The sequence below is a fragment of the Nelumbo nucifera genome, chromosome 1 (assembly GCF_055504915.1).
Source record: "Nelumbo nucifera cultivar China Antique chromosome 1, China Antique-T2T, whole genome shotgun sequence".
NCBI classification, from domain to species: domain Eukaryota; kingdom Viridiplantae; phylum Streptophyta; class Magnoliopsida; order Proteales; family Nelumbonaceae; genus Nelumbo; species Nelumbo nucifera.
The window spans coordinates 126,861,388-126,874,431 of record NC_142649.1 but is presented as its reverse complement, the minus strand read 5'-3'; the positions used below and the strand labels follow the sequence as shown (position 1 = coordinate 126,874,431).

Below are 13,044 nucleotides of genomic sequence, written 5' to 3'. Positions count from 1 at the left end.
TTCAAATTCTTCATTTATTAAGACAATGGTCTTGCATTTTTTTATTCTATTAGTTTACAAATAACAGTGTAGTTTGTAATGTCAAATTCATACAATGTCAATTATATTACTTGCTGATAACTAATATGTTAACTAGTTACTTTGTACGTGATAATTTTTTATGATAACAATGATAATAAATAATATGTTTCTAAAATTTACAATTTAACTTTATTAAATATTTAGATGGGCTCCATACATCACTTTATATTGCCTTGATATGGTAGATTGTTGAGTTTACCCACCATTTCTCTCCCTCCAACTTCTGCAATTAATGCAGATACCCTCGAAGAAAAGCTCGGCTTATTGCAGGTTATTTTCTCAAGTTACATCAGTCGTTATTTCAATACTATTCAAATTTAGAATGATCTCTTATTCAAACTAGCCGTTATAAATACTATTAAGATAAAATCGGTTTATAATTTCATATAATGTTCACCATTTCATTACTAAAGGTTGACTGAATTCAGCACCACGAAAATGGATTTAATAATACAAAGGTGAGAGGAAGAATCGGCACTTCTTTTTGTGGGGTTCAAAAGAATTTCCACTTCTTTTTATACTTTTTAAGTATTTAATTAAAACTGAAATTTCAACGATACCCCTTTTAGTAGGGAGGTCGTAACCAGAAGGGCCATTCGGCTTGTCAACACCATACTGCTTTCATATGAAGCAAGTATTAAAAGAGATCAAGTTCATTCTTCAGTAGACATTACTTAATCAACATAACGGATGTTATCAATAAGCTTGAAGTTTGCTAACTTGTAACAAATATTGACAACTTTAAGAATGCTGGTCTTGAGCAACTCAGAATATAACCCTACTTAAAAGTACAGGAAACTCAAATTAAAAAAATAAATAAATAAGGTTTCAAACTATAAGAGCAATGATTTAAAACATGGTAGGCAACTCCTTATGTAGATCAGGTAAAATGGTCTTTGGACTTGGTGTAAAAACATCTAAGCAAGTCTCCTAAGCCATGATCTCCCCAACAGAGAACATAAGAACTCAGCAATTTCAATCAACTCACAGGAGAATATGTGAAAAATTCATAAGCAGAATACAACAATTGTAACATGATGAATTTGATGATGAGTGATTAAAAATTGCAGAAAAAGGAAATCAATGAATGCACATCCAATAACAAGCCTGCCATTTTCTCAGGCATTATATAGAAATAATTGTCAGTAAAATTTAGAATACATGTTTGATGGGTCAGTCATCTATCTTCTCGTGGTTCACAAAATAATTTGAATTTAATGCAATAAGAACAGTAAAAGAATGTAAATCCTACAATTTAATTACACTAAAGAACTGAGATTATTCACATAAATAACACAGCTTCACCCAATTTCAACAATCATGCCCTCAAGAGAATTAATCATCACTCCAGTTATCATCACCTCCTTCATCACTTCCCACAAAGGCCTGCATTTTTTTACATTGTCATAAAATAATGTTTTTGAAGAAAAGAACAGTGAGTATATTGTATCAAGTATAAAATCAAAAGTATACAAGAAAAGGAAGCAAGTAAATGAAGAAAAAAAAAAGAAAGAAATAAGAATAGGAATAACCTGGCGGATTGCATTGGCCTTCTCCAATATTGCAGCAACTTTCACATTGGTAGTGGGACCTGGTGAGAAGTTTGGTCTTGTAGATGTTGTACGCCTCAGGTTGAATGACTGCACATTTAACCAGAAGAGTAAGCATATAGAAATTACAGCTTAGATTCTCAGTTGTTTACACATCATTATCCCCTCCTGACATAGTTCTAAGTTCTGATTAAGAAAAAACTAGAAACATGTTTACTTCGAAGACCAAGAACTTTTGACTTGTCTGCATGGACAATTTGCACCCACGGACCACATTCCTTCAATCCTCATATAAAACATATTCTAGGAGATCATCAGTGGCAATGCTCTTAACAAAGAAAACAAACACACACACACAAGTTGTTGGATATCCCTTATGTGTCAAAATGTCATGAGTGCCTTATTTTCACTCAGAAATTTCCATTTAATTTTACTTTTATATTTAATTGTAATATTTACACATCTCTCTAGATAAAAATGAAAAACATAGCTACACACCTTGGCTCTGATTTGTTGTAGTAAATCTTCCCTTTCATCTACTTCCTTAATGTGCCCATCCTGCCTAGATTCTTTGCATCCGTTCAACTTCTGCTGATCCTGATGTATGCATAGATTATATATCAAAAACTAAAACATGGCTGCAATGAAACAAGGGCCTAAAATACAATCATCACCTTGTTGTTTGGTGGACATACGATAGCCTCTTTAATATGTGGTAGCTTTGGTGGAGCAGGCACTGTTGGCTGTGAAGATTTGTTTTGAAGAATATGAAGATTATTTGGATGAGTATTGACCTCAGATAACGTCCCTCGGTTATCTTCTACCACATCTGGGTGGGGTTTCACCACACACCATTGCAATGGTGGGAGTGGAGGCGGTGGTGGTGGTGGTTCATGAGGATTTTGCAACCTTGAATCTGGGAGATGATTCTGTTCAGAATCACTTTTCCTTTCTTTCTGATCTATTGAAGGATCCAGAGAATCAAGACTTGGAAGATCAAGTGAAGGAGCTAAATGAAAAGGTCTTTCTCCATCTTTAATATCTGGATTTTTCCAGTTGATATTAGGATACATGTTTCCATGTGATGCTCCATCCAGTTCAAAGGAGCTTGATATAGATTCGGCTGATGAGACTCTATGTAAAGCATCGTATAGCTCATGGTCCTTATTTCCTGGCATTTCACCAGATTCCCACTGCTCAGAGTTTGATTCAGAGCAATGACTAAGATCATCAGGCATATATGGAGATGATCGACAGAATGTATCATCATCAGACTCAGAACCAGAATCCCTCTGAGGAATAATAGCAGGCTCTGGAAGCAGTTGGAATGAAGCAAATATGTGATCTCTAATATCTTCATTAGGACAATGCCTATCAGGAAATTTCAGTCTCAACTTGGATGTTTCAGAGTTATTTATAGCGTGGAAAGAGATCTTCATATGTTCAAGTGGTGGTGAAGATGGAAGAGAGTATGCAAATGATCCAGAATTCTGCTTTTCTCTGATGGTTCTGTCAGGAGACGTTTGATGTGCAACTCTGAGCTGTCCTTTCTTCTGTTCATGGCAAATAGGTTCCTGCAACTTCTTTTGGAAACCATTCACAAGTAATTTATGACCAAGGCTGAAAACAGTAGATGTACTCTTGATATTTTCTTGACTGGTTTCGCCTGAAGGGGCTTTGACTTCAGAAGCAACAGGTAATTCAGCTCCAGTGGTCATGACAGAATTTCCTGTCATGGGTAATTCCAAGGAATCCTTCCTGAACATATCATTATTTTGCTTATTGTGGCAGTATGTGGAGCATTCAGTAGGATCAGTTGTTTTTGTTTGGTACTCGTTTCCTGTTCTAATCAGTTCATCTGGAAGATCAGTGGGATTACTAGTACCATGTGGTCCATACTTTTCCCCCACAGAGTTTAGATTCTTTTCTCTTTGTTCAGGGGTCTTAATTAATGTATCCAGTTTTCCTGAAGAGCTATCAGAATGGGATATGGGCCTAATGGTTTCTTTACTGGCAGATATGATATTTTGATTCGAAATATTTGAAACATTAAAATCTGGGGGTTTTGAAGGCTCTAGTCCCAACAGGCCACCATTTGTCCAAAACTGAACCAAAGGTGCACCAGAAACTTCGGCATAAGACTCTTGGAACTTGGATGATTTGTTAATAATGTTATCACTCAATTGGGCCTGTGAATTGAGAATGCAGGAGCTAGGGGGTGATGGACCACTTACAACTTCAAAACTATTTACTCTAGAGACACTAATGCTATCAATATGCTCATACAAATCCGTGTTTTCTGAAACCTTCATGTTAGCAGATGTGCTCAAGTTAGGAGGTGGCTGTACATGGGTCGTGACCTCTACAGAATCCACATTTGAAAAATTTTCAGACATTTCCTTGTTATGAGAATTGTAGGATGCAGTATGAGATTGAAGATCAGATGAATCAGAATTTTGAGTAGTCATCTCATGCATTAAACCTGCTCCATCTCTGTTCTCTTTACCTTTTAAGTTGGACGAAGGTAGTTCAACTTCTCGTTTTGTCTGGCACTCTATATCAGTGTCAATTTCTGATTCCATAGTGTTTAGTGCATCCACATAGTTGTCTGGCTCGCTTCCAATCTCATCAATCTGGTTCTCACCATGGATTGCATCTGGTATATTTTCATCACCAAATGAAATATCTTCTCCATCCATATTTCGAAGGGATGAATCTGCTCTGGTTTCATCTGTCATATTTTCATCACCAAATGAAAAATTCACTGGATCAACATTCCCAAGAGAGGCAACCTTCTCCAGTGTACTTACATAAGAGCTTGATGGTAGCAATTCTAAATCTTCATCCTGGTTATTAACAATGCTGTCACACTGTTGAAATGTAGGTTCCATTATTTCTGTCTTCTCATCCCAAGTAACACAAGATGACTTAGGGGCACTTTGGACTTGCAATGACCCATGTGGGAAATCATCATCTAAAACTTCATCTTGTTCATCAGGAACAATAGAAGAATGGGCATTATTTGACTGCACCCTTAACCTAGAAGAGGATAACTCATAATGTTCTTGTTCTTCAGTTTGCATGGAAGGACTTCCAACAGAAACACATATATTGTTAGCTGACCTGGTTCTTGAACCAAAAGATGGATTTTCAAGGTCATATTTTGGTCCCGCATTGATATTGGTGATACTTTCACAAGGACTCTGCCTGTAAATGCTGGGAGAAGCCAACTGTGCTCTGCTTTACCAGACATCAATTGTTAAATTTTATTGAATTGAACTGAAAATGGAAATAATTATTCTTAAGTCAAACTATTCAAAAAATTAATAGACCCACAATAAATTTTTAATAGAAATGCTTTCTTTTCCAACTATGCTTGGTTTATATGCCTGCGAAAAGTTAAAAGAACATAAATACCTGCCATTGCAGCGGGATATTGACACTGTATGTAAGATTTCTCCATTCTTCTGTCTTAATCCCTTTTTCTGTTGAAATATTTTGCCGTAACAGTATAAGACATTTTCAATACAAGCTTGTAAAAATATCATAATTGAGTTTGTTCCTAAACAACTTATGTTGCAGGGAAATATACAACACAAACATTAATTTTTTTTTCCTTGAGAAAGGTGAAGTATGAATGTATTGATTAATATAAGAAAAAAGCCCCTGTTCAACTAGAGGCTGTACAATGGGAATACACAATCTGATCACTATAAACTAAGAAACCAGACCATCCTTACTAACTATTCACCACTTCAAAAAAAAAAATTGTGTAACTTTACTGTATTTCACAAATTGTGATTAGAAAGAAATGATAGAACATGATGATAAACAATTGAAGTCTACTAATCCATTTTAACAATCTTCAGCATGCATATCACAAGAACCCACTGTACCTCAAAATAGGACAAACCACCAAGTTTCTTCATAAGGGAGATAGATACCTTGTTCTTATGGACCTTTTTCTCTCTTTGGACCTTCTCAGCATTCTCTAATTCGGGGTTAGTCATCACCCTCTTAAAGTAGGATGGATCTGAATATCTTTTAAAACAAGCTCCAGGACCACCAGTATCAAATCTGAGAAGTAAATGATCTAGGTATTAATTTCTATAAATCAGTGAGAACCAAAACTCAATAACAAAAACATACTTGTCAAGCAAGTGTAGACGTGGTGGATCACGGCAGTCTTCATAAGAATCCAAAATATATTGTGGCAAGTAACTGTTGAGGTGATTTTGTTCAGTTTGTATATTGACATGCCAGTCAAAACCTGCAATGTAATTTCTTTTCACTAAGAACTTGAAATTTTTTGGTGAAGGGATATCAGAAATATGGAAATCTCAACTAAGTGAAGCGTGTCAAATTGTTCTTAACCATTCAAGACACCAAACAATTCCTCAGTTAACCTTTCATTGATTAATATCCATATCACCTTAAAGTATATGGTATAAGGGTGTATTTATATTCATAACTCAAGTTACTCAATCTACCTCCAGTTTATGGATTCAAAAGAATACAAAGAATTTGAAACCAGCAAAACAACTAGCAACCCTCAATAAATAGGGCAAAATTGTCACAACTGAAACTTTTTGCTGTATTTGGTTGCAAAGAGAATGGAAAAACATAAAAGTGACTTTCCCAAGTTTGATTGACAATGGAAAACAAAAATAGAAAAGAAATTTTTTTATTTTGAACTCTTCCTATTTTCCCTCCTAAAATATAGAGAAAAAATGGAGACATGAGAGCAAACATTACCAGCAGTGCTCTCTCACCCAATAAGTTTCAATTTTACTTTTTCTTTACTAAAAGGAAAGATGTAATCTCTGTTTTTTCTTTCCTCTTTAATTTCTATTTTCTTTTGCAAGCAAAGACAGTGTTAATGTCATCCTCTTGACTAACCCTAAATAGTGTAATCCGATATTCACTCAGGTTAATACTTACTCTTCTGGCCCCAAATATATTAACATTCTTTTAAAGCTTTTCCAGCCAATTCATATGGAATTTAGGACATTAAATGTGTAAAACTAGATGAAAGAATGCTAACAAAGTCCAAATGGACACAAATAACTTCAAATAAGAAAGACACTTTTATCACAATATAATTCAACTGAATGAAGCCTTAACAACAACTACTTGAGGTTGGCTACAATAATCCTTTCTTATTATTGCATTCTATCAAGAGACGCATCTTCTGTTATTCTTATTCCAAATTGATACTATTTTTAATCAATATTAGAAGTAGAGATAATGGTTTTCAAGCTTGGCAAGTCCTTTGTGGTTCAGTTGTTTCCCACATATTTAAGCTATAACGTTTTCAATATGGTACCAATGCATCCATGGTTCTAATATGATTATCAGTATAGAGGAGATGGGCATCCAGTTCTGTTGGACTATGTATAGAGACAAAAGTGTGCGATGTTTATGAGACACAACTATTCCCAGATCCAGCAGAGTTTTATAATAAGAAGCACAATAGGCATACAATTATCACAACCGAGATGATGATAAAACTCAAGAAATGTGCATCCAAAGAAAATAAGGAGTAGCTCCAATAGGTGATTAGATAAAGAAAAATTCAATTATACATATCTTCATATACAGTAATGTAATCTGAAGTGGTAAAAAATGATACAGGGACTTGCAATCTGACCGAAAGCATAGCCTTTGGTAAAGCACAATGGCAGGACAAGATTCATATACAGCAAAGGTCATCATCACTGATGAGAAGAATTGCAAAATAAGTTTGGAGTTGTAATCATTAATGGAGAATACTAGTTGATGTAGAATGGAATAATGAACTAAGATATGGATGACTGACATCAAAAGGTTGGAAGTTGGAACAACACTTCAATGACGACAATGATTGTGATTTCAGAGTCACTTTATTACTATGACCAAAATTTTAAGAATTGCTATATACCGTTTTTCTTTCTCATACTGAAAGAGATGTCATGTTTTTTATATATGCTGCTTCTCCTTCGTGGGTTGAGGAGTAATGTTTCTCAAATAGCCAAAGATATTATTTTTTACAAATAAACCTATATGTACTTTTAAGGAAAGGTCTCTTTTCACTTTTTATGAAAAAAAAAAACTTACTGTTTCAAATATAATATGCATATGGTAAAAAAGTATTCATATAAAGTTTGTCATCTCATGGATACTAACATCATATACCTATAGTAAAGAACGTAAGTAATTGTAAAAAGTAAATTATTGCTACATAGAGTCTATAGGGAAGATGGAATTTAAACACATCATTTATGTCAAATAAGCAGGGAATAAAAGAACATAATATGCATAATTATTCCTCATGAATCCAATGTTGGAGTCTGAAAGTGTCTAACAAGGGCACTCCATCCATTTAGGAGAACTTTTTCTTTTGATCAATCCATTTAGAGGAACAATGTAAAACTACTTTCAGGCCCACACCCGAAAGTTAACAAGAAAAGAATGCATCCCCCCCCCCCCCAATGTTTTCAAAAAATTGGCTTTCCCTCCATCAAAAGTGTCTGTGTGGCTGCCCATTTATGACAATAGTCCCCACATAGTAGGATGAGTAATGGCTTTCCAATACAACCATTCTCCTGAACAAGCACAAGTGACTTCCTGTCTAAGAATGTCAACCACCCACCCATTCAAGCCCCACCAAACCCATCTAAAATGAAGGAAGAAGTTTGTGGGATTGTTAATCAGGTTATGGGGTTATGTCTGATCAACAATTGCACAAACTCATTAAATCCACCAAACCCTGGAAAGCCCCCCTGCTAATCAGATTAATGTTTTTGGTGTGCCCATATCTATAAAAAAAATAGTTGTTGGTGTGCCCATATGATCCATTATCCCAGGATGGAGGTTCTTTTATAGACACGTATTATGTCTATGACAGGTATTGCAGAAATATATTAAGCTCAAAGAATTGAAGTGCTAAAAGGATGTGAATATTATAAAGTGATAGGGATCTTTGCATAAGAGCACTTATTTTTCATAAAATCAGTTACTGTAGAAAATATATTATGTCCATAGGATTCAAGTGCCACAGGGATATGAATTTATCAATCCATAATGACATGTGACAAGATCAATTAAATCCCCTAATCTGTTGTTTTTAGGGCCCATGAAATCAACCAAAAAATAAAAATAAAATAAACTCTGATTAGATGAAATAGACAGAATGTCCATCACTAATCAATCAGGAATGATATTTGGCTTTCTTGACCCAAATAAATGACAACTTAAAATCTGACCATCACCAAATAAATCAAGGCTAAATAGAGACTCAATATAACATGCCTGAAAAGGTGTAATTACTAGCCTATGTTTGGTGTGTATAGCATGTTGTACACAAAATATTCTTTCATTCATATCAATAAAATTTTATAGTTATTCATAAAAAAAACATGCCTCAAAAGGTATTTAAAAGTGCCAAATTGACAGTCAATATGAGATATGAAGCACACCAGTTGTGTATGCAAAATGTATGTGGTTTTTTTGGGCCGTTATAGACTTCTCAAGTGGAGGAAGTGCTTCTTCTATGTTTCGTACTCGAACCATCATCTTATGGCTTCTAGATGCAGTAGCCAATAATTGCTCCTGTAGGCCATGAAAAACCTCTGCTGCAAATCTATAAACACACCCAAGAACTTTCCTTAATAATTATACTTTGACAAATAACCTACAAATGTACATATATCAATCAAAAACTCAAAACCAGACATGTTCAAATTAATAGGATGATCACTTAAGGTTGAATGTCAACAAATAATGCAAATTTAAGGAGAAAAAGAAACAGTTGCAAATGTTAGAATGGGCACTCCAATTTGCATATTGTCCAAAGTTAGCACAAATCTGCATAATTTGAACAACAGCCTTTAAACCCACTACAATGTTTCAGCCATTTAGGGCATAACCGCATAATCCTATTATGGTGAACAAAACCATCAGGACAATGGCCATTACTTTGCTGTTGTAACAACAATTATTGTATATCTAGGACCTTTACCACTTCAAGATAAAATGACTTGCATATAAAATGAAAATCTCCACTACTGTTTTTGTTTGTGAAGTCCTGTTTTGTTTTGAATGGTGTAGTTGTTTGGTCTTTTGGGCAGAAAGGGTCAACTGGAGGGTCATACTTACCAATGTACTTGCTAGTTGAAGATGTTCCATGTCTGTAGATTGATACAGGAATCAAAAGCAGTGTATTTGATTATCTCAGTGTATGGAGATCTCAATTATCTCACTTTATCTCACAGATTCTTAGAAAAGTGTCAACAATTGCATCATTTTCAACTTTTTGAGTTAATTTAGTGAGTCATACAAGCTTGATTTTGTGTCAAAAATTTTCAAAGTAGTCCATAGTCATATTAAGAAGTCTAAAGGTCATCATTGATTAAAAAGCAGAAGACTAAAGCTCATTTTGAAGAGTTTTAATATGAACAACAAGACTCTTTCGGTGGTTAAATATCTTAAAAATGTAAATCCTTCAGGACTTACTACTAACGAAGAGATGACTTTCCCACGTTTGATGTATGTAAAAAAAGAAAAGAAAAAAAAAATCATGCATCGTACCAGACAACTCCTAAAGCATAAAGCAATGGGCACAGAAAACATAAACCCCTTTAAAGATATTAGTAATTGACAAACTACTAACATGACTAACTGAATAAAGACATCCTAAACATACAAAACTCTACATTTAAACCAATTTTTTTATTCTGTAAAGTAGTCGCTTCACATTGGATTATCAAAGTGGATCTCTAAGCTCTCCAAAATTCTCCAGTTTAATTCCATATCTTCATGGAAACATAAAAAAAAAAAGTAACTCCATTTTGTTGTATTGCATGGAGGACTACATTGAGCCTGAATGATTTCCCCGTCCACAATCACGCTGCTATATCCATATTCAAACAAGAACCAGCCCCAAATCTATTACCGTTCGAAGAAAGGCAATCTAAAGCAAAGAACTCTCAACAAGGGTAGGGCAGTTGGCCGAGAAAATAATCCCAGCAAAACAGTAACGTCACCTTATTATGAAGGTTAGAATAGAAACCAAAAACAAAATCACCCCGTAGCAGAGTTTCACACAGAACGAAGCTCGAACTCAATTAACTCCAATATAACCATTAGAAATTAAACATTGAGAACTTCACATTGCCAAGAAATACAAAGTTCATATTCAGGAAAATGAAGTAAAGACGCGAACAAATGAAAGAAAAGAAAATAAATAAATAAACAAAAAACTCACTCAGTCAGATCACCGAGCTGTCTTAAGATCCCAACAAGTCCAGAAACTGCTACTCCATCAAGAATAGCCTTTGGATCGTCCCTGTTTGCACCGTTGTAGAGCTCGGGAGTGCCCAAACCATACTCGTTCCTCACTTGAAACCGAACCAGAGGCATTGTTTCTTCTTCTACCTATTCTTCCTCTGGTCCTTCGCCTCCGTAGTGAAATCCTAAACTTTGAGAGGGATGGTCCCCTCAAACTGAGAGTTGCAGGCTTAGAGAAGAGAGGCCACAACAGAGCTTTAATGGCGCCAATGAATAACACAAAATATGAATAAATACAATAAATGGAGAAATGGTGAAGATGAGAGGGAGATTAGGTGATCGGACAGGAGCAGCTTAACTGCCAAGCAGCCTGGATCTCTCTCTCTCTCTCTCTGATCGAAGAGGTAACATTGCCAACTCTGCAAGGTATACTCTCGCACAAACATCATTACCGGTAACACTTAAATTTACATTCACACCCTCAAATTTCGTAAAATGACACATATGTCCCCACTCGACTCGTCTGTTGCTCCCGGCTCAAAAGACGAAAATAGCCCTACGGGTCACAACTCCAGATTTGACCTTAGTCCTTTGAAAAGTGTGTCTGTGTGCATATACTAGTCAAATAGTTCATAAATTTTTTATTCTGGATTTCTGTATTGTTTATGGGATACAGGGCCCACTTAATTAGGGTTTTCTTTCCAGTCTACAGACTTTGAGATCTTCATGGAATTAATGGGCTCCCCACTTTCCCATCTCTCAAATTCTTACTGAATTTTTTCCCAAAAAATAGTTTACTAAATTAGGTGGGAAAGATTTTCGACTAGTCGTCCAGGAATATGATTTACACGTGGCAGCATTTAAAAGGTAAAAATTTGCCACATCAACTTCTATGATATAGAATGCTTCAGCACAAGAATGATGTTTTGGTGGAAACAGAGTAACTTGTTAAAATGAAAATTACATTATCTGTAACTCTCCACCACTGTTAGCTAGCTTGTTTTAACCGATGAGGATTCTGTCAAATTGGCGCAACGAGAAAATAAAAGCCTCTAACAATTACATGGTTTTCAAAACCGGATCAGACCAGAAAAATCGGGAATCGGTCACTTAATTGGTTTCATTTTCTCCAAAAACCAGATTTTTCCTTAAAACCGCTGATTTTGATCAGCGAATCATTGAATCGGATGGTTAACCGTTCGAACTGTTAAAACTGTTTTGACCTTTTTTTTGAATTTTTTTTTATTTTCTGTTAGATGGATCAAGCGTTCAATTCGAATGGTCAGACCGTTTGATCCGATAACCAGACCCCTGACCAATTTGGTCACCAGGTTGGTTTTAAAAACCATCAACAATTAACAAACATCTGCAATATTCTATCTCAAAAACCAATAAAAAATGTCACATCAAAAGAAAATCACATTGTATTTTTTTTTTATTTAGTGGTTGTTTTTCTTTTAAAAAACAAAATCATACATATTGGCGATTAACAAGTTTAATACATCCAAACAAGAAGCGATGGTCAGGTAAGTGGACCTCACGTGCAAATAAAAATTGAAAACCCATATAATCTAACCCCACTCCACCCCACCCTTGTTCCTCCCCTACCAAATAAAAATTGAAAACCCCAAGAAAAGAAAAGCCAATGAGTGACAAACAAATTAGGATTCACATAGTCTAATTAGTGAGAGCCTGAGCCTCCCCATAAACCATAGCTCTTTTCTCAACTTTTGGTTAACTTAAGCAGCTGGTTTCTAGGGTTATGAGCCAGCCAGCACCCAACCATTAACAATGTGGTCCAGACCCACAAACAGTGGTGTAGATTCAAGAAATTCAGATCTCATGAAGATGGACTAGGGGCTCACCAGTCACCATGAATATAGGAAGGGGACTGGACTGCCCTAGGGTTACCATTTTCATCTGAGACACTGAATTTCAGTGTCCAAGTTAGAAGTTGGCATATGTGATGAATGGCCCCAAACATGATAATACATGGCTGAGAGGTTAGTGTCAGTGTCCTGGTGGGTGTCCAGTAGAGGAAACAGATGAACCCAAATCTGGGCTGGGGTAGGACAACCAAAATTGTATCCGTCCCCAAAAAGGTAGCCCTTATCTTTCTAATAGATGACTAAGAAAAAAATTTGGG

General features: G+C 35.5%; 1 protein-coding gene across 2 annotated transcripts; it reads right to left on the bottom strand.

The window, feature by feature from the left end:
* Nucleotides 1-1,156: 1,156 nt before the first annotated feature.
* Nucleotides 1,157-11,296, bottom strand: LOC104613121 (protein SCAR3-like). Of its 2 annotated transcripts, XM_010280821.3 has the most exons (10): nucleotides 10,876-11,296; nucleotides 9,089-9,252; nucleotides 5,781-5,901; nucleotides 5,576-5,708; nucleotides 5,049-5,116; nucleotides 4,755-4,868; nucleotides 2,306-4,670; nucleotides 2,130-2,228; nucleotides 1,614-1,721; nucleotides 1,157-1,467 (listed from the first exon to the last, which is right to left on the bottom strand). In XM_010280821.3, exons 1-10 carry the CDS (start codon nucleotides 11,028-11,030, stop codon nucleotides 1,417-1,419), a joined length of 3,378 nt encoding a protein of 1,125 aa, XP_010279123.1. In that variant the 5' UTR covers nucleotides 11,031-11,296; the 3' UTR covers nucleotides 1,157-1,416. The 2 variants fall into 2 exon arrangements, with proteins under 2 accessions (XP_010279123.1, XP_010279122.1); XM_010280820.3 differs by having other exon boundaries at nucleotides 2,306-4,868.
* Between the last annotated feature and the right edge of the window lie 1,748 nt (nucleotides 11,297-13,044).